Source organism: Exophiala viscosa (assembly GCF_022695815.1).
Source record: "Exophiala viscosa unplaced genomic scaffold EDD37scaffold_8, whole genome shotgun sequence".
NCBI classification, from domain to species: Eukaryota; Fungi; Ascomycota; class Eurotiomycetes; order Chaetothyriales; family Herpotrichiellaceae; genus Exophiala; species Exophiala viscosa.
The window spans coordinates 1,098,202-1,123,712 of NW_026944360.1; the positions used below are offsets into that span (position 1 = coordinate 1,098,202).

General features: G+C 51.9%; 13 protein-coding genes across 13 annotated transcripts; 5 read left to right on the top strand and 8 right to left on the bottom strand.

Annotated features, from left to right (window-relative positions):
* Window positions 1–107: 107 nt before the first annotated feature.
* On the top strand, window positions 108–1,983 carry EDD37DRAFT_485448 (uncharacterized protein). Its single transcript, XM_062813287.1, has 3 exons — window positions 108–148; window positions 207–329; window positions 577–1,983. The coding sequence occupies exons 2-3, from the start codon at window positions 267–269 to the stop codon at window positions 1,678–1,680; spliced, it is 1,167 nt and encodes a 388-aa protein (XP_062668589.1). The 5' UTR covers window positions 108–148; window positions 207–266; the 3' UTR covers window positions 1,681–1,983.
* On the bottom strand, window positions 1,682–3,890 carry EDD37DRAFT_486420 (MFS transporter). The gene is made up of 3 exons (XM_062813294.1): window positions 3,468–3,890; window positions 2,598–3,394; window positions 1,682–2,529 (listed from the first exon to the last, which is right to left on the bottom strand). The coding sequence occupies exons 1-3, from the start codon at window positions 3,638–3,640 to the stop codon at window positions 2,033–2,035; spliced, it is 1,467 nt and encodes a 488-aa protein (XP_062668590.1). The 5' UTR covers window positions 3,641–3,890; the 3' UTR covers window positions 1,682–2,032.
* EDD37DRAFT_485441 (uncharacterized protein) lies at window positions 3,891–5,043 on the bottom strand. Its single transcript, XM_062813286.1, has one exon. The coding sequence runs from the start codon at window positions 4,913–4,915 to the stop codon at window positions 4,142–4,144; it is 774 nt and encodes a 257-aa protein (XP_062668591.1). The 5' UTR covers window positions 4,916–5,043; the 3' UTR covers window positions 3,891–4,141.
* On the bottom strand, window positions 5,042–6,373 carry EDD37DRAFT_486730 (uncharacterized protein). The gene is made up of 2 exons (XM_062813296.1): window positions 6,189–6,373; window positions 5,042–6,133 (listed from the first exon to the last, which is right to left on the bottom strand). The coding sequence occupies exon 2, from the start codon at window positions 6,083–6,085 to the stop codon at window positions 5,405–5,407; it is 681 nt and encodes a 226-aa protein (XP_062668592.1). The 5' UTR covers window positions 6,086–6,133; window positions 6,189–6,373; the 3' UTR covers window positions 5,042–5,404.
* Window positions 6,374–8,624, bottom strand: EDD37DRAFT_486729 (Vps5 C terminal like-domain-containing protein). The gene is made up of 5 exons (XM_062813295.1): window positions 8,514–8,624; window positions 8,398–8,463; window positions 7,881–8,347; window positions 6,846–7,832; window positions 6,374–6,795 (listed from the first exon to the last, which is right to left on the bottom strand). Exons 1-5 carry the CDS (start codon window positions 8,536–8,538, stop codon window positions 6,607–6,609), a joined length of 1,734 nt encoding a protein of 577 aa, XP_062668593.1. The 5' UTR covers window positions 8,539–8,624; the 3' UTR covers window positions 6,374–6,606.
* Window positions 8,625–9,030: 406 nt separating this feature from the next.
* EDD37DRAFT_486983 (short chain dehydrogenase reductase) lies at window positions 9,031–10,225 on the bottom strand. The gene is made up of 2 exons (XM_062813299.1): window positions 10,132–10,225; window positions 9,031–10,063 (listed from the first exon to the last, which is right to left on the bottom strand). Exons 1-2 carry the CDS (start codon window positions 10,151–10,153, stop codon window positions 9,201–9,203), a joined length of 885 nt encoding a protein of 294 aa, XP_062668594.1. The 5' UTR covers window positions 10,154–10,225; the 3' UTR covers window positions 9,031–9,200.
* On the top strand, window positions 10,131–12,006 carry EDD37DRAFT_486961 (pyridine nucleotide-disulfide oxidoreductase-domain-containing protein). The gene is made up of 3 exons (XM_062813297.1): window positions 10,131–10,773; window positions 10,847–11,084; window positions 11,131–12,006. The coding sequence occupies exons 1-3, from the start codon at window positions 10,478–10,480 to the stop codon at window positions 11,923–11,925; spliced, it is 1,329 nt and encodes a 442-aa protein (XP_062668595.1). The 5' UTR covers window positions 10,131–10,477; the 3' UTR covers window positions 11,926–12,006.
* On the bottom strand, window positions 12,007–12,855 carry EDD37DRAFT_486962 (uncharacterized protein). Its single transcript, XM_062813298.1, has one exon. It carries the CDS (start codon window positions 12,655–12,657, stop codon window positions 12,088–12,090), a length of 570 nt encoding a protein of 189 aa, XP_062668596.1. The 5' UTR covers window positions 12,658–12,855; the 3' UTR covers window positions 12,007–12,087.
* A 34-nt stretch (window positions 12,856–12,889) lies between these two features.
* Window positions 12,890–14,636, top strand: EDD37DRAFT_635689 (uncharacterized protein). Its single transcript, XM_062816930.1, has 3 exons — window positions 12,890–13,113; window positions 13,169–13,293; window positions 13,398–14,636. The coding sequence occupies exons 1-3, from the start codon at window positions 13,065–13,067 to the stop codon at window positions 14,388–14,390; spliced, it is 1,167 nt and encodes a 388-aa protein (XP_062668597.1). The 5' UTR covers window positions 12,890–13,064; the 3' UTR covers window positions 14,391–14,636.
* A 290-nt stretch (window positions 14,637–14,926) lies between these two features.
* Window positions 14,927–15,898, bottom strand: EDD37DRAFT_566568 (Mob1/phocein; the record flags this gene model as incomplete). Its single annotated transcript, XM_062814105.1, has 3 exons — window positions 14,927–15,311; window positions 15,373–15,466; window positions 15,517–15,898. 3 exons carry the CDS (start codon window positions 15,896–15,898, stop codon window positions 14,927–14,929), a joined length of 861 nt encoding a protein of 286 aa, XP_062668598.1.
* Window positions 15,899–16,382: 484 nt separating this feature from the next.
* Window positions 16,383–18,803, bottom strand: EDD37DRAFT_635695 (uncharacterized protein). Its single transcript, XM_062816931.1, has one exon. It carries the CDS (start codon window positions 18,428–18,430, stop codon window positions 16,547–16,549), a length of 1,884 nt encoding a protein of 627 aa, XP_062668599.1. The 5' UTR covers window positions 18,431–18,803; the 3' UTR covers window positions 16,383–16,546.
* A 1,492-nt stretch (window positions 18,804–20,295) lies between these two features.
* EDD37DRAFT_651974 (thiamine diphosphate-binding protein) lies at window positions 20,296–22,490 on the top strand (the record flags this gene model as incomplete). The annotated part of the gene is made up of 10 exons (XM_062818414.1): window positions 20,296–20,339; window positions 20,389–20,486; window positions 20,539–20,613; window positions 20,665–20,828; window positions 20,880–20,960; window positions 21,016–21,547; window positions 21,595–22,006; window positions 22,055–22,113; window positions 22,177–22,328; window positions 22,401–22,490. 10 exons carry the CDS (start codon window positions 20,296–20,298, stop codon window positions 22,488–22,490), a joined length of 1,707 nt encoding a protein of 568 aa, XP_062668600.1.
* Window positions 22,491–22,829: 339 nt separating this feature from the next.
* On the top strand, window positions 22,830–25,497 carry EDD37DRAFT_635730 (uncharacterized protein). Its single transcript, XM_062816932.1, has one exon. The coding sequence runs from the start codon at window positions 22,963–22,965 to the stop codon at window positions 25,192–25,194; it is 2,232 nt and encodes a 743-aa protein (XP_062668601.1). The 5' UTR covers window positions 22,830–22,962; the 3' UTR covers window positions 25,195–25,497.
* The last annotated feature ends 14 nt before the right edge of the window (window positions 25,498–25,511 follow it).

A 25,511-nucleotide genomic window follows, 5' to 3' on the forward strand; every position in this document is an offset into this window, starting at 1 on the left:
GCACATCGCAACGCTTCGTTACGCCTGAAAAGAGTCTTTCGACCGGCGACAGAAAGACAGGCTGCACCCCATACCGCTTCTTCTTTCGTTGTTCGAACCTTGGCGAGTCTAAAATGTCACGACAATTTCGTCTGTGGTTGCCATACCGGTAGGTTTCAATCCTCCAATCTGGGGGCGGCGGTTCAATCTCTTCGATGTTTCTCCAGATTTTCAGCCATCGTTCCAACTTGCAGAACATGGCAGACCCCTGACTGCCGAATCGCCTGATGAGAAGCCGTTCACGTTTGTGCCCTCAAGCAAGACGATTGGACAGCCTTGGGAGCAGATCCGTAAGTTAGAGTGGAAACCCTCGACCAAGCAAAGTTCGACTACCAACCCAAAATGTCACTCCGCTGTCTAGCCCCCATCAGGTGGGTTAGGCGTTTTGGTGTATAGCACGCGCAAATTGGCTGCCCAGACTGACAGTAAATAAAACACTACCGCGGCCCTCGCCTGTTCTTCGTTCTCTTTTCTGTTTGCACGACGCCCTGCTCCAACACACCCGACCTTTGTGTCCTTACGTTCTTTACCAAACAGGTTCCTCAAGAGTCTCATACGAGCTCTAGTCATTCATTTGAACCAGCATCCCCCAAAACAACCGTAATCATGGTCCGATCATCCACCACCGCCATCCTGGCATCTGCCCTCCTGGCATCCTCCGTCGTCGCCGATGAGGTCTGCAAGATTGTCACCGAGACATACTACGGAGAGACCACCTGGGTTCCCGACCCAGCTTGGGCCGACTGGACCACGAGCACCGCCTCCTCCGCCGACCCAACATGGGGAGACTGGTCTGCCTCGACCACCAGCACCTCCTCTGCCAAGAAGTCTACCACGACTTCCTCGGCTGAAGAGACCTGGGTGGACTGGACTACTACCACTACCACTGTTGACCCTACCTGGGTAGACTGGACCACGACCACCACCACCGTCGACCCTACCTGGGTAGACTGGACCACCACCAAGGCCACCACCACTACCAGCAGCAAGCCCAAGAAGCCCACCACGACTTCTTCCTCAGCTGAAGAGACCTGGTTGGACTGGACCACTACTACCACCACCACCACCGTTGACCCAACGTGGGTTGACTGGGAGTCAAGCAGCAGCACCACAAGCACGAAGAAGACTACCACCACCACTGCCGCTTCCAGCAGCAGCACCGGAGGAGCCTCCACATGGCTCGACTGGACCACCACCAGCAGCGAATCCACCAGCGCTCTGACAACCACCAAGCCTGCAACCACCACCACGGTCGCTACGACCACCACTACCACCAGCACCACTACCACTAGCGCTGCTGCTGCCGCCAGCTGCCCTGCCTCCGCCGGCGAGACCGTCTCCGGTGGCGGCTCGTGCGACTGCGACTACACTGTCAACTGCGACAGCCATGCAAGCACCACCGACGCCACCTTCTGGCAACAAAGCTATGGTACCTCGGTCGCTTCGCTCGCCGACTGCATTGCTCTTTGCGATGACAACGCCGACTGCACTGCCACCATCTGGGTCTCTGACTCCACCAGCTCCGACTACCTTCTCTGCTGGCAAACCAGCGGACTTGGCTCCATCATCGGCACCGGTGTTGGCCAGATCTCGTACAAGGGCACTTGCTCTGGCACTTGCTCTTCGTCTTACGACTCTTAAGTGATGTGCGAGGGGTGATTGCATTGGGATGGGATTTCTTCATGGGTTATATTTCTTCATGTAAAGTGTTGCATAGTATTGGTATTCGTTTACGGCCTCTGGGATCCTAGCTACCTACCGCGGGTAGTTCCTCGTGTCGAGGCCGACAGTAAAGTAATGTCCAGTCAATGCACAGAGTCAACCGATAAGTCTACCTGCCATTTTTGTTCCAGATGTCGCATCTAAGCTCTTGTTCTATGTATACGTCTTTACATGTCTGTCTATGTCTTAAAAATGCCAACACCGAAGGCCAACGCTTTGGATGATGACCCCCAAATCAACGCCGTATGCAAATCATCCATCATTTTGAACCCTACTCTTCTTTAGTGTAAGTCGACCGCTGCCTCCATTTCGCTCCATACCGGAACACCAGGACCGGAATCGGCGCGACGCAGAAACTCGCTGCACACAGTACAGTGAATCCCCATCCATAACCCAGGCCCTTGATTAATGGTTCCGTAATCAATGGCAGAAACGTGCCAACAAGACACCTAACCACGATGAGCGCGGTCAACGCGCTCGCCGAATACAATTTGAAAGCATCCACGACGTAAGCCATCAGTGGCATGAAGGCCAGCAACATAGTAGCTCCCAATGTGCCAAGGCAGATCAACATGAGCGGTAGCGGCAGTCCGAGTGCCGGAATCCAGCCGTACAGCGCGATGACAAAGGGCATGCTGAAAGCTCCGACTATGACCAGCGGGAGACGGTGTTCAGGCTGCTCAATCCCCTTGTGCGCTTCGCGCAATTTGATGTAAATCCTGTCCAGCAACAAATTGACTATGACGAGGCTGACCGTGGAACCAATACCTGTAGCAAGAATGTCAGTCATGCCATGCATCAAGCTGGCGGAGAGGAAGGAATGTTGGGTGACTCACTGAAACATATAAACGAAGACCCCGTCAAAGCAGGGCTAAGATGATACAACCCCTCCAGAATATCCGGCAGCGTAGTCGACATGACGTAGAAATACGAGAACGCCAACGACCCATAAATAGCGAGCATCTGCAAGACGATCGAATCGCTGAATACCACGGCCGGGCGCATGATCGAGTTCCAAAACTTCCGCGAGTCCGACTCATTTTCATCGTCATAAGCAGTCCTCACCGACTTATTGCCCGTCTCTTCTCTGAGCTTCGCCGCCCGTCGTCGGAGGACTGCGACCTTGTACGTCTCGCGCGAACAAAACAGAAACAAGATCTCACAAAGACCAGCGAGTATGGCGCTCATCCAAAGGACCTTTCGCCACCCAAGACTCTGGGCGATAGCACCGGCGATTGCCGGCCCAACGGCTCCCCCCACCAGTGGTGCGAGCATGATATAACTCATCGCCGTGCCGCGCTGCTCGGAGATGAACATGTCGCCGACGATGGCCGGACTTAACACATTAGAAGCGACGGCCAGACCGGTCAGGGCTCGGGCTGCGATGAATAGCGGTGTGCTCTGGCACAATGCCGCAAGAACCGTGGCGGAAATGAATAGAATGTTCGCTGCGTTCATGACAGGGTAACGTCCGTAAACTTCAGAGAGTGGTGCAATCAACAGCGGACCAGCCGCCTCGCCGAGTTCCCAGATCGTCACGAGGAGGACACTCGCGGATTTACTGGACTGGCCGTGGTTGAGGTCGCTGACGATGCGGTTGGCGACGGGCACGACCGATATGCATGTAAATGTCCTGGACGAGTGTCAGTTGTTACGTTCACCGTACGGCCTTGATGTTTCGGCAGCCTCCCTCAAATACGACTTACACAGTGAAGGCTGTTGATGCAAGCAAGGCCACGATGCCCCATTTGTAAGTTCGGGGCCATTCTTGAGGGTTTTCCGCGTCACCGTCAGGATCGAAGTCGACCACGTTGGCACCGTGTAGCTTCGGCAACTGGTCGCTGTCGGCATCTGGGAGTAGTGGTTGAGTCTCGTCCATCTTCTGATATCGTTTTTACACGAACAAATAGGACGGGCTCGGTGGTGGAAGCTAATATCGCACAATCTTTCGTGATCACCCTCGTCGCATATTGTGAAGCGAGTCGCAAGTTCTCGGTCTTAGGCCTCACGGGGGACGATATTCGCAAGATTGAGAAGGCGGTTACGACGAACGAGGTTCTGTAATGCTTACTGATCGCAATTTTCTGCCAAAATTATACATGATGCGATGCTATCTGTGGCGCTAGGCTCTTATCTTAGCCTGTGTCTCCGGTTGCAGTGGGAGTGGATTCCAGTCTTTTGGCGGCCAAGTCCGGGGGGTCAATCATGATTTGCTCCCTATTTTATAGCGAAAATAATGGCCCATGGGGGGGCTAGGCTCATGACTCGACAACAGATAAACCTCCTTTTGTCGACATCCATTTCGTAAGTGACTCATCCTGCCTCGACACCACCAGCATGACCGGCCTTACAAGGCACCAAGTGCATATTTTCGGACCAGTCACTCTGTCTTCCGAGGCTGTCGTATCATAGCAACTTGCTTGTACCAGCCAGGTCCTTGGCCAGGCACTCGATGTTGTTCTTTCGACCATGCTTCCCCTTTGTCTTCGCCACCTTCAAAGCGAAGCAGATCGACCCAGAATTCATCAACCGGCTCGAAACCCACCGAAGTGTACAGGTTCATACCCTGCGGGCTAGCTTCGAGTGTAGCTGGCAAGCCTAGTTCGTCGGCCTTCTTCACGATATGTTCCATCAACATGCGACCGGCTCCACGTCGATGGTGATCTGGGTCTGTCGCGAGCTGATCGACACTAACATGGGCCCCGAGCGACTTTCCAACACGCTGTCGTGATTGCACAATCAAGTCCCAGAAGTGGTTGGCCAGCGGTAGGTTGGTGTAAGGTGGGTATTTGATTTCTCCTGTGTCTTGTCGTTCTTCCTCTGCCTCTGGCCTCTCGAAGATGTCGTACTTGGCCCAGGCAATGAGGTGGTTGGGGTCAGGACCTGTCTGCTCACTGTGCCTTTTCGGATTATCGCCGCAGGCCCCATCGTCTAAAACCACTGCATAACGACTGCTGGGTTCTGATGTGAGAGTCTTAGAGTGTCGCCGTCGATTGTTTTCGATGATCCGGGCATGGCTCGATGGTGGACCGTAGTAAATCGCTTCATATAGCGAGTTGGACAGCCAGGCTGTGAGATGTACCCTTGCAATAGCTGGGATCAGGTTTTGGTCTACCGGGTCAGAGGGTGACAGCTCGTGGAGTTTCAGGGTCATAGCGAGAAGTAAACGTACTGGTCAATCAAGGTGGTGCAATGGCAGACGCTTATACTGAAATGAAAAATGAGACCGAGGTACTTTCCCCACCTAAGATAACCTACCTGTAGTGCGGCAACTGCCTACAACACCACGAAATGAGTGGAAAGGGCGGTCGACAAAGCAAGAAAAGGTGACATTGACCTATGGTTCTAATTTGACACTGGTTGCACTTGACTCTTTCTTCCACCACAATGCGTCTGTGGTAAGTCTTGAAGCTGGAGCCATACTCATACACACCGAAGCTGAGTCCCTGGTTTTGTAGCGAGGTCCTGCAAGAGAGCAACGGGGCCAGCCTACCATAATTATGTCCCAGGAAGCCTTCGATACAAACCGATGGCACACTGCATTGTGCATACATCACATGACGTTCACAATCATTGCATCGCCCGCATTCGTGACACTGCACTCGACATCTTCATATTGTCCATGCGATTCACCACCTCTTGCTTATGGCTCCCTTTGAGTCAAACACTTCTTGACTTGTCGCACAACTGATGGAGTCGTGATGAACGCACCCCCGATCCCAAACGCCAACAATATTCCGAGAATCACATAGGTGGTAGTGGAACCTTGTGTGGATGTGGTGGCTTCATCAGGATTCGATGGTTGCAGACCAGGCTTCCCGGATGGCGGATGTGGTGGTCTTGCCCAAGAAGGGGCGGCAGAAACGGTGACGGTAGAAGGAAGGCTCACTGTAGACAGATCGCTGACAGTAGAGGGAAGGCCGAAGGTAGACAGATCACTGACGGTAAGGATGCTGGTGGAAACCGAGGTCGCAAATCCAGACAACGGTGCATAGTTTGAGCCTAAGGTCGAATTGTTCCCTTCTGTCGTAGTTGAGGTGGTCGAAGTATTGAATGTACTGCTGCTGACCGCGAATGACAAGGCCGACTCCTGGGGTAGAAGCTCGCTCAACTGCGGAGTCGACGTGATGGAAGTGAGTGGTGTAGAGGAAGCTCTTGTCAGAGTGGAAGAAACCTGGATTGTGGGAATTGGTGGTTCGAAAGCCGAGGTGAAAAAACCTGGTTCTGATGCAGCGCTAAGTATGGACGACAGAAACGGTCCTTCCAATGCAGGAGCCGACGTCAAAGGAGGCTGAAACGAGCCATAGTCCCATGGTGCTGCCATTGTGACGACCGAAAGAGGACGATGTCTGCTTGACGTCGGGGAAGAGCTCTGATATCGTCGTCAGTTGCAGCGCAGGGAAGTGAAAGCGTGAGTAGTTACCAACCTTTGTCCGGAATGCTATCCAATACCGTCGTCGTCCTAACAATAGGCGGAGAATGTTCAGGGAGTGCAAAAGAGTTGGCCGTCCGCTGTGAATTGTTGATGCTGAGATAGGTCGCTTGGGAGTAATGAATGTTTGCGATGGTGAGCACTTCAAGCCCGCCGAAAAGGGTAAAATGAACGCAAATAAAGAGTAGTGCGAACGGTGCCAAGTGAGTGTGATCGCCGCGGCGACAGGTGCGAGAGTGAAAGGGTGTTGAGATGGGTATCTAGTGCGACGACAGAAAGACGAAAGTGAGAAGAGGAGAGAAAGAAAGAAAGCATTCTGCACAGGGTTGGTGACTTCTGACCAGCAATCCCTCCTGTACTTCTGCTTGATCTTTGTCTTCAAAGGATTTCATTGATGGCCATGAGCTCTTATATCACGCATCCTGCTCTAAAGCTACATCCGTTGCTGTCGCAGGTGTCGCTTCAGTCTCGTCGTGGCTCTCGTTGGCTGGATCGGGGTGCTCTGCTGCTGGTGCCTGAACCGACATTGGCGGCGGTGACTTGATAGGAGCCTCCTCTTCGGCATCCATCTGTAATAAGAACGTCTCCCACAATTCAATCAACTGATCACTGTGTTAGAGCACGTTTAATGGTCAAGGATGGATGAACTTACCTCTTTTTGAGCTTCGACCGCCCCCTCCAAGAAAGTCTCAACACCACTCTTAAAATCCTCCACCTTCTCCCGTTCAAATCTTTCCAATTCCCCTCGCATGAGTCGACCCATGTCCTCGAACAATAGGCGAGCTTGATGCGCCTTCTTCTCCGCGTCGCTGACTCCAGCACCAACCTCGTTCAACTTGTCCTGCTGGCTTTTACCCTGCCGTAGCAGCTTCTCATGTGCGCTTCGCCGCTTGGCTAACTCACTCTCTGCAGCATGCCAGGAATGGAATGCTTTCTGTCTTTGCGTGAACGCTTGTTTCACGCTTCCAATCAGTCGAATATATTCGTCAATTGTGATACCCAGAGTCAAAACATCCTGCTGTGCTTGCCGATCATACAATTCCCGGATTCGAACTTGCAAATCTGCGAGACCCTGTACAGGTCCAGAAAATATCGGTGAGAGTTCAACTTGAGCCAATTTGTTCAACGACGCTGCAAACTCTCCTGCAGCTTCAGCGAGCCCTTTTCGTTGGATAACTACCGTGTCGAGAGCTTTCAGCAGTGCCTTAAGCTGATTCTCAAGCGCGTCAAGATAGATCTTGCGGTCATGGAACCAATCATCATGCTCCACAAACTTGCCACTCGATGAACCGACGTTGATCCCAAGCGAACTCAGCATGCCCTTGTTCTGACCCAAGTCCGGTTCCCGATTTTCCTTGTTCTTGACATCGATGTTGAACGCTTCGCTCTCGAGAAATATCTTCAAATCGGCATCGTGATGTAGTATTGGATGAGCAGCAATCTTGTTGAGCATCCGCTCCAGCGCTTGTCGACGCGACTCTACGAACTCGTTATCGAATCGACCAACAGCCTGTTTCTCTGGTGGTGGAGGAACCACGACTCCAGGATTATTGTTATGTAAAGCGTTATACAGCCATAGAAAGTCTCGGTAACGTCTGGTGACTGCGAATTCGGGTTGTTTGTATGCTTTTGATGTAGTCTAGATACGTGAGTTTGCGCATCAACCGGGTCATCATGAATGGCCTACCTTCGTCCGAACCTGGTAGACGATGTGACTGCTTGTCAGATCACTCACTTTATGCGGATCTCCCACTGATATGTCAAAGGTCGGCTTTGCAGCTTGTTCAACGCTCACGCTTGGCTGAGTCTGGCGAGAAGCACCTGCAGGTTGTGACTGGACTGGAGGCGGACCCTTGGGTCTTCCTATCGGTAGCGTGGTGTCTTCATATTCAGAAAGCGCACTACCCGGAGATGATGTAGACGTTGGCTGCGGTGTCCTTGCACCGACTTCCTTCTTCGGTGGCGTCGGAGCTTGTTCTGCTGGTAGTGAAGGCGCAGCGGGAGCTGATTCTGTCCCTAGAGGTCCGAGGGGATCTAAAGCATCATCCACTGCCTCTAGCTTCGTTGATTGGACTTCAATCTTGCGGGCAGGTATCTTCCGGGACGAGGAGGGTCGAGGTCCGCTGCTGGAAGGCTTCGAGGGAGTTGAGGCGTCTGGCTAGTATCAGCAGCAATCCAAACTGATTCCGCAAGAACGCGCATACTGCTGGCATGGTTCTCTTTATCTGTTGACTCTTGCGGTATATCTGACTGCGCTTTAGACGGTACATCTGCGCGACAATCAGCATGTGATCCGGTGGAAGCAACGCAGGCCATTTACCGTCCCACGGCGAGTCGATATCCATCTTCGCCTGTCCTGCCACCGCTTTAGACTTCCCTTGAATAACAACTGATCGGCTGGAATTGAAAACGTGGTGTGCCTGCAGTAGGGAGTTCAAGAATGCGGAGAGCAACCACGTAACTTGAGGATTATCTAAACTCCGGTGCACTTTAATTGGGAAACTACCCCGAGCTCTCGCCGCCAACCACCGCGACTACGGTTGTTCAAAAGCACCGCTACCCGCGACTCACCCTCCTCCCACTTCGACTCTTTTGCGATTTGCCCTCGCAAGCGTGAATACGACCTTCCCGTTACGATACCGTCTCACGGAAATCCCTTCTCTATGAGATCAACCCGCGTGGCAAGGGTTACTATGGCTGGCTACAAAGGTTTGCTGGCACTCGGGCGCGGAAACAGACGGCTATTGGCCTCCTGACTTCGAAGACTGGTGGGTGCAAAGAGATATCGATGTACTGTCTGCTAAGAGCAAACACTGGGAAAGTCTTGCGACGCCGTCAAATATAGCGTTTTCACGCCACAGAATTCGTCTTGAGGATATCTCTGCCCGCAAGGCTGCGAAGCCCGATGGTTCCTAGTTATTGCACAATCCCCACCATTCGCAGCAGATGATTGAAGCCTGACGTGGATAATCTCTAAGTCTATATACTGCGGCATAGGGGATGAGGTCTACACGACCATGCGCACTTTCAGCTTGTCTCCGCTAACGACTTCCTCTTTCTTGGCCAGGAATTCGGGCATGTCCCAAGTTGCAGCTATGTACCGGCCTGCCAGCCACTCCCTCCGCTTCTCCGTCAGGAAGACGAGAGTGTCGGCTGCCAACTCAGGCGTTTCAGTCAAGGCACTCTGTCTCTCGATAGGCAACCGCTGACCCATGTCGGTCAGAACACCTCCAGGGTGCAACGCGAAGGTCAGCACACCGTCCGATCTATGGTCCACGTCAAGGAATTCTGTCCATCTCAGCACTGCCAACTTGCTGGGCTGATAGGCCGATGCTCCGGGTGCCAATAAGTGTGCTCCCAGACTGCACAGGTTGACGATGATCTTCGATGAATCTTCCGTGCCGAGCATGAGCGGCAGCGATGCACGAGTGACGAGGTAAGGTCCCAGAACATTGACAGACCAGGTCTTCCACCACTCAGACGGATCACTGTCGGCAATCTTGGCCCGCTTTTCCAAATACCCGGCGTTGTTGACAAGGATGTCGAGTCTGCCGAATCCAGATGATATCTTGGCCACGGCTTGGTCGACACTGGCCTGGTCCGCGACATCGAGCTTCACGATTAAGATCTTCGGGACCGGTTTTCCAACCTCAGTCGCTGCTCGTGTCACGAGTTCCTCGACCTCAGATAAGTCCGACCGTGCGCCAAGTGCCAGGGCGCTGCATCCGGCTCGAGCGAAGGATAGTGCAGTTGCTCGCCCTATGCCCTTAGAAGCGCCCGTGATGAATACATATTTACCACTGAGATCACACCTGGTCGGGTCGATGGCAGGATATGTGTCTTTGTGCAGTGTAGGCGTGAAGTAAAATCCTTATCTGTTGTCAGACTTGAACTTGTTCTTGGTGCTCCTGATCCTCTGACCCGTTTCGCGAACATACCTGTGTGAAGTTCTTCGGCCATTGTCGGTCGCTTCGGAGCCGCTTTGGAGGATATGTTAAGATCTTGGGAAAATATTCCTAGCTTTCGGCCCCTCCGATCAAGTTCAGCCTTGTCACCTTGCCATCTGCCAATGAATGTAGAGGTTCACCTGAAGCCCGACGCCAAGGCTAGGGGATCCACAAAGGGGGTCCCCAGAACCCGACCGCGTCAACCTGTGAGTCGACAATGGGACGACTGTGATACCTGCCGCCACATTGTGAGGAATCCTCGCTTGCTCGAGGACCATCCAATGCGGTGGCTCGACATGTAGTTATCAACAAAGAGTTGTCGGCAGATATCAGAAGAATGATCCATCTTACTCCCCGAGTTGCTTATTTGAATGCACCCCGGTGCTGGTCGCCACAATGGATCTCGACTTCATTTCGTTCATCTCACGTCAGTGTCCGGTTTGCCTCGAGTCTCATGGAAGACCAAGACGCCAAAGGCATCCAGAACACCTATGATGTTGCCGTAGTTGGCAGTGGCCCAGCAGGTATCGCAGTGCTGGGCAACATCCTAGACTGCAATCCCGCTACGAATGTCTTTTGGATTGACCCAGATTTCAAGGGCGGAAGGCTAAAGAAATATCGACAAGTTTCGAGGTACGTTCAAGGATTCTGTTCCTTGATCTTCATGAAGAGCTTCGGACCACGAGCACTGATACTTTTTCTGTAGTAATACCAAAGTCTCATTGTTCCTAAAGTACGCGTACATCTTGGAACCATTTCGACATATCATCGAATCAACGCCAAAACCAAATGCCATCTCTGCCCTCGAAAGTCTCGACCCCAATGCAGGCTGCGATTTGAGCTATGCGCACGACCTGTGCTTGATGATAACTAATGGGCTTCGACGGCTTCCGAATGTTGATGGCCAGGTTGGAAAGGTTGAGGAGGTCAAGCTGAATAGCCAGGTCTAGCGCTCACCTCTTTGCCATGCACATTGCTAACACATTCTAGACTCAGCATTGGTCTGTCAAGGTATCTGCCGCTGATCCTTCATCAAGGATTATCAACATAAACTCGCGGAAGGTGATACTATGTACGGGCTCGTCTCCTACAGATCCACAGCCTCCTTCCTGGCTGCCATCGTCATGTAGCGTCATTGATCTCGACTCCGCGCTTGACAGAACGAAACTTCGAGAAACGCTCCCGACGCACAAGGACTCGACCATCGGGATCGTCGGTGCGTCTCATAGTGCAATTGTGGTCATCATGGGCCTCTTCAAGATGGCCACAACCACTCATCCACATTTGAGAGTCAAATGGTTCACGCGGCGCCCTTTGACATATGCCAAAGACATGGGCGACTGGATCTTACGCGACAACACTGGCCTGAAGGGCGCCTCGGCGGACTTTGCGCGCGAATACCTTGAAGACGAACCTCTGACACGACCACCCACCAGTCGATTTCTTGAGAGGGTCGATTGTTCTAAGAACGAGCCCGAAGCATATCGGCAGCACCTTCCCAGCTGCTCACATCTAGTGTACGCGATAGGTTATCAACAAGACCCCCTACCGGCTGTTCAAGTGGACAACCAACGTGTTGACAAATTGTCCAGCGACGGCACTACAGGGCTGTTTCGGAATGAACAAGGAGATAGCATACCAGGCTTGCTCGGTGCGGGCATTGCTTTTCCCGAGGCCGTCACAGATCCTCTGGGCAACAAAGAAAGCGCGGTCGGAATGTGGAAGTTCATGAAATATTTGCAGCGGGTGATGCCTGATTATATGGGACAGAATTGCTGCGAGTAGCTAAACAGGCTAGTACGCAGGCTTCCACTGATCCATATGGCCATGTGCATGCATGTGGTGCCTGACATGACCCTATCAATTGGTGCGAACCCTTGCTATCGAATTTCCGCCATAGTATACAAGCGCCGCTGGTAAGAATAATCTGGAAAGGGGCCTTTGTTCTCAGTTTTTCCCACCCTTCTTGGAAGATCCTGATTTATTGGGTTGGGCATTCTCCTGACCAAACGAACTGATGAGCTCCAGCAGGTTGGTGTCGTCCTCCGTGAAATCGTTGTTCTCGTCCTCGAACAGTGGCTGCTTGGCAGCTTTGCCTTCTGGCCTAGACGTCGTAGCAGACACAGCAGGGGAAGCAGGTACATCAGCGTCGGCTGTATCTTGATCCTTCCCCTTCTTTGCGCTGTCGAATCCCGTACCAAATCTTGCTCGAAACCCTGCCAAGCGCCCAGCCTCATCGTCTTCCACACTCAATAATTCCTTCGAACTGGGGTTCCATAATGGCGAATTCCTTGTGTCTCGTGTCGATCTGTAGACGGGGACCGGTGATGTGGTTCGCATCGTGAAAGCACTTCCGTCGGACATTGTCACAAGCTGAGTAAAGGTATAAGGTCGTTTCGGTCTTTTTAATAGTCGCGCATGCCTACATGACTGGCAGATATATGTGGTGGTAGCTTTCGAAGAGGGTAGACTGGGTAGCTGAACCGGCCGAAGAACAGGTCGAAGGGCAGAGGCCATCGCGATGGGCAACAGCCAGAAATGCTCGGCTGAGGCGCAAGTGCGATTGGGTTGATGTTGTGTCCGATTCCTGGGTCAGTCGACAGCAGCCACAAGCAGACAGCAGGATGTACAAAATGGTTCTTATGACTTTGCGATGGAAGTCAAACATTTGCGACCCAGCATCAATTGGAGAAACATTTGATGTCGCCAAGCCTGCGCGCCCGGGGAGCTTTTTCACAGGCAGCGCAGCGCGGCGGACCCTGACTTAAAGCTCCGACTTCCCTACAGTGCAGTAGGGCAAAAAGATCGCGCTTACCGATGGAAATTCTAGACCCGCAATCACCATTTCGTATGTCTGCACTTGCTTGAGTAAACACCTCCGAGCATCGGGGAGTAGAGAGTATCGCCGCAACTCTCTTCTAAACATGTCGAATACCAAAGGCGCAGTCTCTTTCGATTCGATCATCCAAGCTGGTACCAATCACCAACACCACTCTATCTTGCATACGCGCAGCTGACCACGATACAGATCGACAACGGAGGAAGAATGAAGCCCTAGCGAACGAGATCTTCGGAAAGAACAAACAGAAGGAAAACACCCGACCAGCGAAGGCTACACCCAGAACAAATGATCTCGCAAGCAGAATTACAAAGGTATACATCCACTCGACAGCGCGAGAGCCTATGCTGCAGGCCACTGGCCCCTATCATGCGAACAGTGTAAAGGACAGTTTCACTGATACGAACTGCTGCTACAGCGCTCAAACTCCGTCGCGAGATCCAGCTCTCCCAGAAATCCTCCTTCGAGGCCGGCCTCCACCACTCCTCAAAATGCGCGCTCCTCGCGACTGGCATCTGCCCTTGCCTCGCCACAGGTGAACATTGTATCTACGCCGCGCGGTCCCGCAGGAAAGGGTCTCAGTATAAAAGGCAAAGCAGGCCCTTTCACCGTCGAAGCCAGCAACTTCGCGCCAGGAACAACAGCCGCAGATATCGAATCAGCCCTACAAGGCGACACCGTGGATGACAATGGCGGCAACGGCATGTTATCCTGTCGTGTCATCGCTACCAATCCAGCTGTCGTTGCAGAGATGGTGTTCTCCGAGAGAGGAATCGCAGATAGAGTGATCTCCACGTACAACAACCAGCGGGCAGACGGCAGGGTTTTGCATCTCTACCTAAAGCAAACCGACAGTGCGCCTGCACCTCTCGTACAGACCAGCGAGATAGACGCCGCGCCAGCTCAAGAGCCTGCAGCTTCGAGTCAGCCAGTCGACGGCAACGCCATGGAAGATGTGGAGATGGACAATGAGGGGGTTGCGTCAACGTACGATGATCGTGACCGAAGATCCAGAGATGGCAGAGACGAAAGACACGAAGATTACGATAACGAAAGAGAGAGACGAGGCGACCGACCACGGGAGCCGGATCGAGACCGGGATCGGGAGAGAGAAAGAGATCGTGATAGAGACAGAGCACGCGACCGTGACAGGGAAAGCGACCGTTACGAGCGCCGCGACGAGCGAGACTCGGGCTCTGGCTCATACCGTCGAGGCGATCACAGACCAGAGAACTACAACTCGCGCCCGTCGCACTACGGCAACGGTGTTGGCGGAGTACCACGGGGGTCCTTCGGAGGTCCAGGCTCGGTCCCTCGTGGCGGCGGGAGGTTGCATAGCGATGACATGGCTCGAGGCGGTCGGGGTCGTGGCGGCTTTGGCGGAGGGTATGGAAGAAGAGGTTACTGGTGATGGTCTGCTCGAGCCATTCCTGTGAATTCGATATCCCAAGGTCAGGGTGCGTGTACGTGTACCTGTGCAGCTCGAAGCTACACACATCTTTCGGCCCAAAATGTCCTCCTAGGATTAGACGTTACTACCAGTCGACATGGTTGCGTAGCCTTCTTTCCGTCAAACCTCCTCGAGCGCGAAAGAAAGCAACAATTCATGGTCTAGTCATCCCACGTCTCATAGAAAAGAGCACATCGTCATAGTAGTCAAGATGTCATGCTGTACTTCGTCTAATTTTACAACCTGTCCAGGAACTCGATCCTAGCTGCAAACGAATCGTTATGATGGCCATACTGCATCTCCTTGAACACGCATGCTTTAAAAGCCTAACCTGGGCCATAAGCGCTCATCATCGCAACAATCGTCAAGTGAGGACTCCATCATTACAGACCACTTACGCCGTATCCTCCATACATGTACAAAATCATACCACATCAGGCTGGATCCCATTGCCTCTCCAACTCCCCATGTCATTTGTGCTTTTCCAGCTTCAATCCCTAATCACTCTTCAACATGCTGTCGACCAGGTCGCCTAATGGGCCCCAATAGTCCTTGCCACCACCCTTCTCGAGACCATGCTCATCAATGAAGAGTACATAGTGTTTGAAACTGGTGTTGAGATGCGGCTCGAGACCGAGATGGACGATGACTTGGTAGTGGTGGCAGTAAATGTGTGCGTAGACGCGATAGAGACGCTTGAACAATTGGCGGACTGTTGATGGGAAGTGTTTCGGGAAAGGGACACCGATGCGCGAGGGGAAGGTTGCTTCGTTGTCGACATTGGATTGGACCCAGGTCATGAGGTGCTCGATGTATTCTGGGGCAGGCATCTTGGTGGGTTTCGGGTAGCCGGTGGCGGCATCTTGCCATAGATATTCAAATCTAGAAGAAATATGAATATTAGCATGCAGCCTTTCTGTGGTGCCTTAAGGGGTCTCCATACTCATCTGTGGCTTTCATCTCTGGACATGATTGCGGCGAGCAGAACTCTGTGATGGACCCATAGAGGAGGTTGATCTGGTTGTAGAAATCGACGACTGTTTCCCAAACAATCAGTTGTGCCAAATGCCTGGTTGTGTATGTTTACCATTGACAGCCAGCCACTCGTTCAGATCCTCGCCTTCAGGTAGCTTGACAGCTTTTCTCAGACTTCCACTGCCTAGTGTCGCTTCGGCGAACTGTCTCAGCTGATAGCTTGATGTTCCTTTGTTTGCCCGCTGCGGTTTGAATTGGCCACGGGTACGCGCATTGCTAGAAGGCGAAGAACGTGTGTCAATAGGGGAGTTCAGTCCTCGACGTAGCAGCTGGGCGGCGCGTGAGGGTGTAGAAGGAGAAGACGTAGTAGAAGTGTGGTCATTATTCTCGAGAAAAGTATAGGAATTGATCGTAACACATGAAGAGGATTGTTTAAAGGTCAAGTGTGGATTGAGAGGCTGCGCGGAAGGAGAAGAATTGAGAAACTCGTACATTGTGGTCAACAACGAGGCCATCTCAGATGGTGACTCGGTGTGATGGAGGATAGGAAGTGTGGTAGCGGTTCTTGTTGTATGTGTCCTGCTGAACATTCCATACGTTGGTCAAAGTGTCTCTTTTATTGACGGTCTGGGATTGACTGCCGGTTTCTATGGCCACGGGATCAAGGCTCACCTTCACTTGTTCACCCGTGGACAGAAAGGTGGGAGGACGGATGGTAAGGTAGGAGAACGAAGTGTTGCGTTTGTGAAGTTCGTCAAGATCAAACTCGACTGAAGTTGCAAGAGAAGGAGTGGTTGCACAACTCGCATGAGAAGTGTTCTACGTGAAAGTAATGCGGTCCCTTTGGAGTCTCCGCAACGAGAGCGCGATCGCAACACTCGAATCGACGAATTCCGAATTCCACTTGGCAGGTGTTGCCCGGCAACATGTGACAAAGTCAACACAAGGCTGAAATTCAATCGTAGCCTCCAGTGCACGTTCAACAAATACACTTTTATTTATCTTAGCACCATCATAACAGTCTAGCACTATGGATAGTTGACCAGAAATTCTATTTTGACGCTCAAGGAAAAGGATCCAGCCATTCCCAACATTCAAGCTACCAGGGTATCTGCAAATATTCACGCCTATAGGCAAGCAGCTCACAACCTCGGAGAGGCGGTAGTGGCAGCCATGTCCTCCACAAGCACGCGCACCTCATTCTCCAGCTCTCCAGTCTCCTTATGGGGATCATACATCTTGTCCTTGATCCATGCCTCCAATGCGGCATCATCCATCTCCCGAAGATGGTGTAATCGGTCGACATTGTCCCTTTGTGCAGCACGAATGACATATAATGCAACACGGGCACTGACATCGCGAATGCGTGTGATCGAAGGATACAGCAGTGCAAGTTGCTTTTCTTCTTCGGTAATCATGGTTGGTAGAGCTTCTCCAGAGGCGTAGATCATGTTCTCCGTGACTTGAACAGCTTTCGAAAGAATCGTACCCAACCCGATTCCTGGGAAGACGTACATGTTGTTTCCCTGGCCAGGGTGATACATCTTGCCACCATACATGACGGGGTGGAACGGCGAGCCCGATGCGAACAGGGCACGTCCCTCGGTGTTGGTGATCGCTTCCTCGAATGTACATTCAGATTTGCTAGACGGATTGGATAGTGGGAAGATTATAGGTCTGTCGTTCCACTTGCCCATCTTCTGCAAGATCTCGGGGGTGAAAGCCCCACCTATCGTGCTGAGTCCCATGATAATGGTGGGCTTCACGTACTCGATCACCTCATCTAGAGACTTGAACTGTTGTCCATTGTTGTCGGTTCTCGAAAAGTAGATCTTGTGGTCTGCAAGCTTGTCGCCTCGGTCTTGCGTGACAAGGCCTTTGCTGTCCACAAGCCAGAAGCAGGACTTGGCCTCCTCCTCGGTCAACCCTTCATGCATGAAGTACTCGACAATCTGTTTGGCGACGCCAACACCAGCAGAGCCTGAGCCTAGAAAGACCGCTCTGTGGTCTCTGGGAGCCACGCCAGACTGTTTGACAGCACCGATGATACCACCCATGATCACAGCGCCTGTGCCCTGGATATCGTCGTTGAACATGGCATAGTCTTGGCGGTACCGCTCAAGAGATGGGAAGGGATTCTTCCAATCTTCAAACTGAATGACGATATCTGGCCATCTGTCTTTCAGCGCTGTCATCAACTCGTCGAGAAACTCCTTCTCCTCCTCTGCAGTCACTTTGTCCCTGCGACTGCCCATGTAGAGGGGATCTTGCTGCAAAGCCTTATTGCTCGTTCCCAGGTCCACTGTCAATGGCAGAGTACCTTCTGGTCGAATACCAGCACAGCCGGTGTAGAGTGCGAGCTTTCCAATCGGGATGCCCATACCACCAACACCAAGGTCTCCTAAACCTAGGATCCGAGATCCGTCTGTCAAGACAGTGATCTCCACATTGTGCTGAGGCCAATTTTGTATGATGCTCGATAGGTGGCCTCGATCCTCAAAACTTAGGTACATGCCCTCGGGCTGTACGAAGATTTCAGACCATCTTTGACATGCCTCTCCCACAGTTGGAGTGTACACGAGCGGCGCCAGCTCGCTGAAATGATCTGTCAACAGCCTGTAAAATAGATGTACATTGTTGCATCTCACAGCGCTCAAGTATTGAAACCTTTCAATGTCGGAGCTTTTGAGAGCCAATTGTGCCAAACATCTCTGCTTCTGGACCTCGTAACTTTCCACACGAGGAGGAGTTAGGCCATACGTTTGAAGATATTTGCGGACTGGTATGGAGAGGGAGGTGTCCATGTGAGCAGAACGGTTCGGTACATGAGCGATGGGAAGCGTATGCTTGGGAGCATGATGATGGAGGGCTGTACGCGTGGTGGCAGTGACGGCGGCCAGGTTGCCCACGTGCTGCGCAATGGGCGCCTGGGTAGCAGTAGTGGTAGACATGTTAGCGGATCGGAGAAAGGAGATGAGGTTGAGGTTGAGCCGTGAGGTGGATGGCCTGGAGATTTTGTAGAGCATTCGGACTGCGCATGCGGGAGGATGTCTGTGTGAGCGGCTCGGATCTTTGAGCAGTGTGACAAGTGTCCGACACCGGTGGTCTAAAGCCCAAACGCACAGGAGCAGTTCCTCGGGTATGAAACCACTTCCGAGTGAGACGAAACAGGGCACTTGTAGGTTAGGAGCTAGCAAAACGAGTTGGAAAATGGGTGAAACCGGAGGGGGGAGAGTTATATGGAAACGAGAGCAAAAGGCGAAGAGTCACACATGTGTCGCAAAGCCAATAGTGAGTGGAGTATGCATAGGCTACATAGCCCGTAAATATACCTAAACTGGAGTCAAAAGGCCCGTCTCTGGATCAAAAGGCGCGGACATCTGCGGTGGCTGAACTGCGGTGAGCAAAGAGATTGAACGATTGATCAATATGCCCGTCGGAGGGCTGATCGTGTGTGTGTTGATTCTCAACTTTTTATTTTTACAGGGAGTGATGCATTTACAGGGCGTTGTTCAGCCAATCTCATGCTCCCATTTTCGGAGGTCCAAAAAAAGTTGAGGTGCAGATATTCAGGGCTCCCTAGGCCTTGTCCCTGGAATAACTTAGGTGCTAACCGTCCTACGGGCTCCGAAATTAGACTCCCGACCTGCAGTGCATTGGTTTGCCGGCGCCGCGCTGGTTGGACCCTCGGCCCGGCTTGCCCCAGTATCTCCTTTGGACCTTGGATCCGTTGAGCCTGGCACGCCTGGCTCCGCGTCGAGACTACTGAGTCACCGTTGAATATTGCGGGTTCCGATGCTGGTCGTTGGTTTTGACGGCCTGGTGTTCTAGACTGCTTTACCGGCGAAGTGCGATGTAGCCTACTTCCGGGTCAATTAATCATTGTCCGGTCGTTCAAAATACCTGTTGACTAATTTACCACTCTCGTTGGTATTGACCCTTCACGCAGACGAGAACCACAAGGTCTCCCCGCAAGGCTACTGACAGTAGTCGCATCCTAGTGCGTTGGTATGTGTTGTGACCTTTCCCAAACAGAGCGCTACAACGTCGCTTCCACTACTGCAGTCCTGCATGTCTCCGGTTCAATATGGAGATCATCAGGCAGCCTTCGTTCGAGTCTTGTTGTTGAAACAGACTGATATCATCAGGGCTGGTGACGTTCATGCGCCTTCCTGTAGGCTCGGTTTCTTCGCTCAGCACTTGGTCATTTAGAGGTCCATAAAGGCGACTGGGTCGTGGAAGACTACGAATTAGAGAAAGTTCTTAACTTTGCTCATGGCCCTCACCAGAGAGAACAACACTCTGCCCTTTTTTCGGGAACTCTTCTAAGTGACGATGTACCAATTGTTCAGGAAGAGCGTGCTCACGCCATCTTTGCAGTATGCGACAGTCGAAATCGACAACAGCAAGATCGACTTCCAAGCGAAAGGACTGATTTAACCCATCAGACGCAGGTCGATGTTGCACAAAGCCTTCACAAGACGGTAGACTCCCCTGTTCCGCACGGTGCAAAGGCCACGTGAGATCTTGCGAAGCTGGTGAAGCCGGACCAGTATTTTACATTCTCCATATCCCTCCAACCCCGCATCAGCAGAAGGAAAGGGCGGGGAAATAGGAGTTCCAGCCTTGCACGAAAACGCCCCTCTCCCACATGGGTCTTCTCCGGTCTCTGAGGGGTTGGCCATCTGAATGTGCGCAAGCGGGGACATTCCGTCAACCTTGACCGGCGAGCCCCCCTGCTAACGCGATATGTCACCGATCCAGATCCTAATACGTCCTGGGTTGCCTGTAGATGCTGTCGTCGCTTCTGAAACCATCTTTGGCAGACTCGGTGGCATTCCTCAAAGACACACCATAATCTGCGGCCTGAACCTGGAGCTTGAAAACCAAGATGTCAAATCCCGGGACCCCTTTGGGGCTTTTACTATGGCAAAAGTAAGTCTCGTTCAGTGCATGGCATAACGTGACTTATTCTTGCATATAGGATCCGTAGCCTTAATACTCGAAGTATCATGGGCGTCCCTGGTGATATGAACCTTGAATTACTGGATTACATCAATGAAGTTGATGGCATGAGTTGGGGTGAAATCTCTCAAAGATTCCCTTACGGCATTGCGCTGACACTCGACCAAAGTTGGAAATGCAAATGAGCTCAATGCTGCATACGCCGCAGATGCATATTGCAGAGTGAGCGGATCTCCAGGAGTTCGTCAGTGATCCTTTGTGCACTTCTGCGTCCACCCTTTCTCACTGGGAACAGTCGTGACAACAATGGGTGTCGGCGAACTAAGCGCAATCAATGGTATCGCTGGGTCGTACACGGAACAAGTGAAAGTGATACACATCGTTGGAACGACAAGCAGGACTGCCATGGAAAAACACCTGATGATACACCACTGCTTGGGACCTTCGCCTGACCATAAGGTAAATGAGTTGGAGCTGGCTCACATCTTGGATCCTGCTGATCAAGCAAAGGTTTACGAAAAAACATCACAACACGTCCGGGCAGCTCATTGTTGGCTGGACAATCCTGCAACAGCGGCTCGTGAAATCGATGTAGGGTCAAGTCGTCGGTTCAAATGTTTTGGCTTTATGCTAATGTTCTCCGTAGAGGGTCATCCATGAATGCTATGCACAGTCATTACCAGTCTACATTTTTATTCCTTCAGACATGGTCCATCTACGGGTGCCTGATCAACCATCAACTGGACTTGATCTGGTGCCTCGCACGGACAAGTTCAGCAGAGAGTCTGCGATTTCTGTCACGCTACCTCTGCTCTACAACGCGAAGGCCCCGGCAGTAATTGTCGATGGATTGACGGCGCGCCACCTTGGATCTGACGTTACGCGCGAACTGGTGGATCTCCTGCAATTTCCCACATACTCGACTTCGATTGGCAAAGGTATCGTCGATGAGACGAAGCCATATTTTTGCGGAATTTATAACGGACAGGTCTCGATACCTGGAGTGTGTGAAGCTGTCGAACAGCAGAGCGATCTGGTCCTCGATCTTGGACCTCTACTGTCAGATTCCAATACGGGTGGCCACACTCGGAGCATTGCAGAGCATAAATTGATACAAGTTCACCCTCATCATGTTAGCGTTCGGGGTGTCGCTTATCGTAACATTGGTCTGGTAGAGTGTGGGTGACACTTTCAGCTTCGGTATTCAAATGCTAAATAATGTCAGTTTTGTCCACTCTCTTGAAGAGTGTCGATGAATCCAGGCTGCCACGCCTTACTGCCCCTGGGAGGAGCCCACTGCCTCCAGCCAAAGACGCTGACTCAGACTCGATTACTCAATCGTGGATATGGACGCGCTTTGGTGAGTTTTGCAAACCTGGTGACATTCTTATAGCAGATTCGGGTACTGCTCAGTTCGGACTTCCAGACGCACACCTACCTCAAGGTGCTACTTTCTTGACGCAGCTGTACTATGGGAGTATCGGATACAGCGTTCCGGCTTGCTTAGGGGCCGCCATTGTCTATCGCGAGCAACAACGCGAAGGGAGAGTGATTTTAGTAGTCGGCGACGGGAGTCTGCAGTTGACGGTGCAGGAGATTGGAACGATGATAAAGCTGGGTTTGAAGAACATCCTCATGTCAGTGTCCCCCAGGTCGGAAAGTTTTCTCTGACTGACATCCCACAGTGTTGTGATCAACAACAATGGCTATACTATTGAGAGGGTTATACATGGGCCTGAAGAAGGTATGTCACCATTTTGAGCTAAGGTTGCAGAGAACGACTGCGTCCGACTGACAACCACCGAAGCATATAATGACATAGCTGTGTGGAATCATTCTGCCATGCTCGAGTTCTTCGGAGCTAAGAATGGTCGAGCCTGTACTCGCGAAGTACGGACGAAGAAGGAATTTGATGAGGTGGCTAGCCTTCCAGAGTATCAGCGTCCAACTTCAATCCAGGTCTGTCTTGCCCTGTATCCTGTTTAACAGAACGACTGGACGAAAAGTGTTTACTGATCCACTGGACTGCAGGTTCTTGAAGTTTTCATGGATAAAATGGATGTGCCGTGGAGACTGCAGAGGCAAATTGAGATCATCAACGAACGAAATGCGCAGGCCTAAATGAAGTACAATGGGCTGGGTTAAGGCTGGGTCGCTGCTCGTACAAGAGCTTTATATCCAGCATACCAGCCCTCAAGAATCATCAAGACGGATATTTCAACTCGTACCAGCAGAGAAATGACAGTAGAAAAGGCTTCTTCAACCTATTGGTTCTTTTAAGCGGTAGAATCTTAGTCAAATGTTTGATCTCACGAGGCTGAAGGGATTTTCATGCTTAATGACTGGCGGGAATCAGAATTCCGCCGATCAGACTCGGCGCGTCCAATGACGTTTTCACATGCAAGGCAGCCACAGCTTTGCTTCTTCGACTCCGCAGTTTGACACGCCTGGGTGCTCCAAGATTCAATCATCATTGCGTAGAGTTTCCAAGATCATGGCACACAGTGACCATCTTTTCTGCACAATCTTCTAAAGGTCTTATTTCATTTCTTCGTATCAGCGTGTCGTCTCTCCTTCACAACATCCAGCAAACATGTCTTTCCTCGCGTCCTGCTGCGGCTTTGGCCGTAAGAAGGGTGACGATACCACTCCGCTACTGCCTCGATATGAAGACGATACAGCTCGTGAAAGAGCTCTTCACCAGAAGCTCCACACCTATCAGATGCTGAGAGCTCTGTCCAAAGGATACATGCCATCGAACGAACAGACCATCGTCAACCTCAGAACTCTCCTTGCCTCCGATGTCCTGAACGCAAATAACACAGAGCTGAGTGACTCTGGCAGAATACTGATTCGAAACTGCCGGACATGGTTGAAGCTCTTCATTGAGCTTCTGATGCACAAGAACGGAGAAGACCAGATTCAAGATTTCATCTGGTACCTCACAAAGTCACGCGTTTCCGTCGATGTTGCCGACATTGCCCACTCAGCCTCCAAAACCAAAGCTAGAGCCGATGCCAAAGCTGCCTACGACAGCTTCCGTACCGTTGGCAGCTTGTTGCTCACGAACTCCGACTTCAGACTATTCGTCAACGATGTTGCTACGGTTGGAAGGCAGGTTCTCGCGGATACTGCGTTTTCATTGTCCTCCGCCGCCGAGAAGACAGGCAAACAACTCGAGCTCTCGACCGAAGAACAGCAGGCTATCTCAAAACCAGGAGCCGATGAGAGCATTCAGCCATCAAGAGAGGAGGTTGAGACCAATGCTAAGAAAGCCACAGAAGAGATCGGCGACCAGGTGAAAAAGATTGGAGAAGATACCATCGAGAGTGCCAAGGAGAACTTCACCGGTGCTCAACGAGATACTTTACTGCATCGACTTAAGCAAACCATTCTTAACCTCAGGGGCAGAACCGACTACAACGACTCTGTGTCCACTATCGCCAAACTGATCCAGAGATATGCCATTGCATACTCCCGTGTTGCCGACACCACTTTGGCCACTGTTCAAGACGATGTCTACACCAACCCAGCGCTGGATCGTGCCGTCCGGAACTTCTGGGAGCTCATGAGCAGCTTTGGTGACCGTAAAGAGTGGGAGCAACTTGAGCAGGATTGGAACAAGGTCGTCAGCCATGCCCAATCGGATCCTCAGTTTGAGAGTTTCATGGTCGACATCGGCAAAGCTGTGCAGCGAATGCTGACCGACCCAGACTTTTTCGACGATGCCGACAACAAACTCCAGGAGCTGAAGGAGAAATCTTCTAAGCTAGGCAACGAGTCTGATTTCAAGGCTGATTTCGACAAGCTGCTCAGACAAGCTCAAGTGACTGTCAGTGCGGTCATGGAAGACAAGGACGTCAATGGTCTTATGCTCGCAACACGACGCATTTACAACAATCTATCTCCACCCAACCAGATTGTCAACCCAGATCTCATCACCGATTCCATCCACATCTTCCTGCCCCTGTTGATTCGCAGCGTACAATACATCCCTATTCCTCGTATTGAGGTTTCCGTCCCGGAGATGGACCTTCTCCTCGAGAACCTCATCCTCGAGCCTGGCCGCAACGTCAACTCCTCCTCCTTCCTTCCATATCGCTTACTCGTCTCCACCCAGAATGATCTCGAGATCCGCAAGACCCATTCCAGAAAGACTGTGTCCAACACCAAGTCTCTCATGACTATCTCGGTCAACGGCCTCAGCGTCGCTGCTCAGGACCTTGGATTTTGGATTCGAGGTCACGCAGGCCTAGTCCGATTCGCAGACGAAGGAATTGCAAGCTTCTACCTTGACGAGCGTGGCATTGACATCTCAATCGACGTAGAGGTGGGGAGAGAACGCCTCGAGCAGATCCTCAGCCTCCGCGGAGTCAGGGTCCACATCCATAAACTCGACTACGACCTTCGCAAGTCCAAATTGTCCTGGCTGGGCTGGATCTTCAAGCCTCTCCTGAAACATCTCGTACGACGATCGCTCGAGAAGGCTATCGCCGAGCAGATTGTCAACGGTCTCAAAGCAGCGAACCGTGAGTTGGTCTTCGCCCGTGAGAGGCTTCGTGCGACACGTATCGCCGATCCTCAAGACGTCATCACCTTCCTCAAGGCCGTGGCGGCACGTCTCACGCCGGAGGAAGATCCGGACGTGTACACCAGGGTCGGCGTGGACGCCCCTAGACACGGCGTCTTCCGTGGTGTATACACACCAGGCAGCATGGTCAAGATGTTCCACGAAGAGGCTTTGCAGGCAGAGCAAAATGTCGAGGAGAACCAGGAGACGGGTGGTGGCTGGAGAAACGCCATTTTCGATGTCAACGTCCAATGAATGCAGAGGAGGGCAAGGACTTGATGCGCGAGCTAATTCAAAATTGACACAAAACATGGGGCTTTTATTTGGTCATACTCGGGGACTGTACGGTTTTATGCAAAAAGGTCTGAATTTCGGGTTGATGGACTCGAAAAAGCAATGGGCGCTCCATCAGCGATCTTCTTCTGTATCACGAGTAATGCCAGATCCCAGATAGTATACGCCGCAACACGACAGCAGTGGCGTTAGCATGATCTGTGGTCTGCAGCTTTTAGTCAGCTACTTCTAGTCGAATCCAAAATCATGTGCTTCAGAATGTCATCCCTGTAAATGGT

Bases quoted from the DNA above. Each gene is read 5' to 3' on its own strand.
- EDD37DRAFT_486961 (XM_062813297.1), top strand. From the start codon at position 10,478: ATGATCCATCTTACTCCCCGAGTTGCTTATTTGAATGCACCCCGGTGC. The intron at 10,774-10,846 runs GTACGTTCAAGG...CTTTTTCTGTAG, and splicing joins AAATATCGACAAGTTTCGAG to TAATACCAAAGTCTCATTGT. The intron at 11,085-11,130 runs GTCTAGCGCTCA...AACACATTCTAG, and splicing joins AGGTCAAGCTGAATAGCCAG to ACTCAGCATTGGTCTGTCAA.
- EDD37DRAFT_486420 (XM_062813294.1), bottom strand. From the start codon at position 3,640: ATGGACGAGACTCAACCACTACTCCCAGATGCCGACAGCGACCAGTTG. The intron at 3,395-3,467 runs GTAAGTCGTATT...ACACTCGTCCAG, and splicing joins GCATCAACAGCCTTCACTGT to GACATTTACATGCATATCGG. The intron at 2,530-2,597 runs GTGAGTCACCCA...TTCTTGCTACAG, and splicing joins GTCTTCGTTTATATGTTTCA to GTATTGGTTCCACGGTCAGC.
- EDD37DRAFT_485441 (XM_062813286.1), bottom strand. From the start codon at position 4,915: ATGACCCTGAAACTCCACGAGCTGTCACCCTCTGACCCGGTAGACCAA.
- EDD37DRAFT_635689 (XM_062816930.1), top strand. From the start codon at position 13,065: ATGTCGAATACCAAAGGCGCAGTCTCTTTCGATTCGATCATCCAAGCT. The intron at 13,114-13,168 runs GTACCAATCACC...ACCACGATACAG, and splicing joins CGATTCGATCATCCAAGCTG to ATCGACAACGGAGGAAGAAT. The intron at 13,294-13,397 runs GTATACATCCAC...CTGCTGCTACAG, and splicing joins TCGCAAGCAGAATTACAAAG to CGCTCAAACTCCGTCGCGAG.
- EDD37DRAFT_486983 (XM_062813299.1), bottom strand. From the start codon at position 10,153: ATGGCCGAAGAACTTCACACAG. The intron at 10,064-10,131 runs GTATGTTCGCGA...ACAACAGATAAG, and splicing joins GGCCGAAGAACTTCACACAG to GATTTTACTTCACGCCTACA.
- EDD37DRAFT_486730 (XM_062813296.1), bottom strand. From the start codon at position 6,085: ATGGCAGCACCATGGGACTATGGCTCGTTTCAGCCTCCTTTGACGTCG.
- EDD37DRAFT_486729 (XM_062813295.1), bottom strand. From the start codon at position 8,538: ATGGATATCGACTCGCCGTGGGACG. The intron at 8,464-8,513 runs GTAAATGGCCTG...ATTGTCGCGCAG, and splicing joins TATCGACTCGCCGTGGGACG to ATGTACCGTCTAAAGCGCAG. The intron at 6,796-6,845 runs GTAAGTTCATCC...CACAGTGATCAG, and splicing joins CGGTCGAAGCTCAAAAAGAG to TTGATTGAATTGTGGGAGAC.
- EDD37DRAFT_635695 (XM_062816931.1), bottom strand. From the start codon at position 18,430: ATGCTCTACAAAATCTCCAGGCCATCCACCTCACGGCTCAACCTCAAC.
- EDD37DRAFT_486962 (XM_062813298.1), bottom strand. From the start codon at position 12,657: ATGGCCTCTGCCCTTCGACCTGTTCTTCGGCCGGTTCAGCTACCCAGT.
- EDD37DRAFT_635730 (XM_062816932.1), top strand. From the start codon at position 22,963: ATGTCTTTCCTCGCGTCCTGCTGCGGCTTTGGCCGTAAGAAGGGTGAC.
- EDD37DRAFT_485448 (XM_062813287.1), top strand. From the start codon at position 267: ATGAGAAGCCGTTCACGTTTGTGCCCTCAAGCAAGACGATTGGACAGC. The intron at 330-576 runs GTAAGTTAGAGT...TTTACCAAACAG, and splicing joins ACAGCCTTGGGAGCAGATCC to GTTCCTCAAGAGTCTCATAC.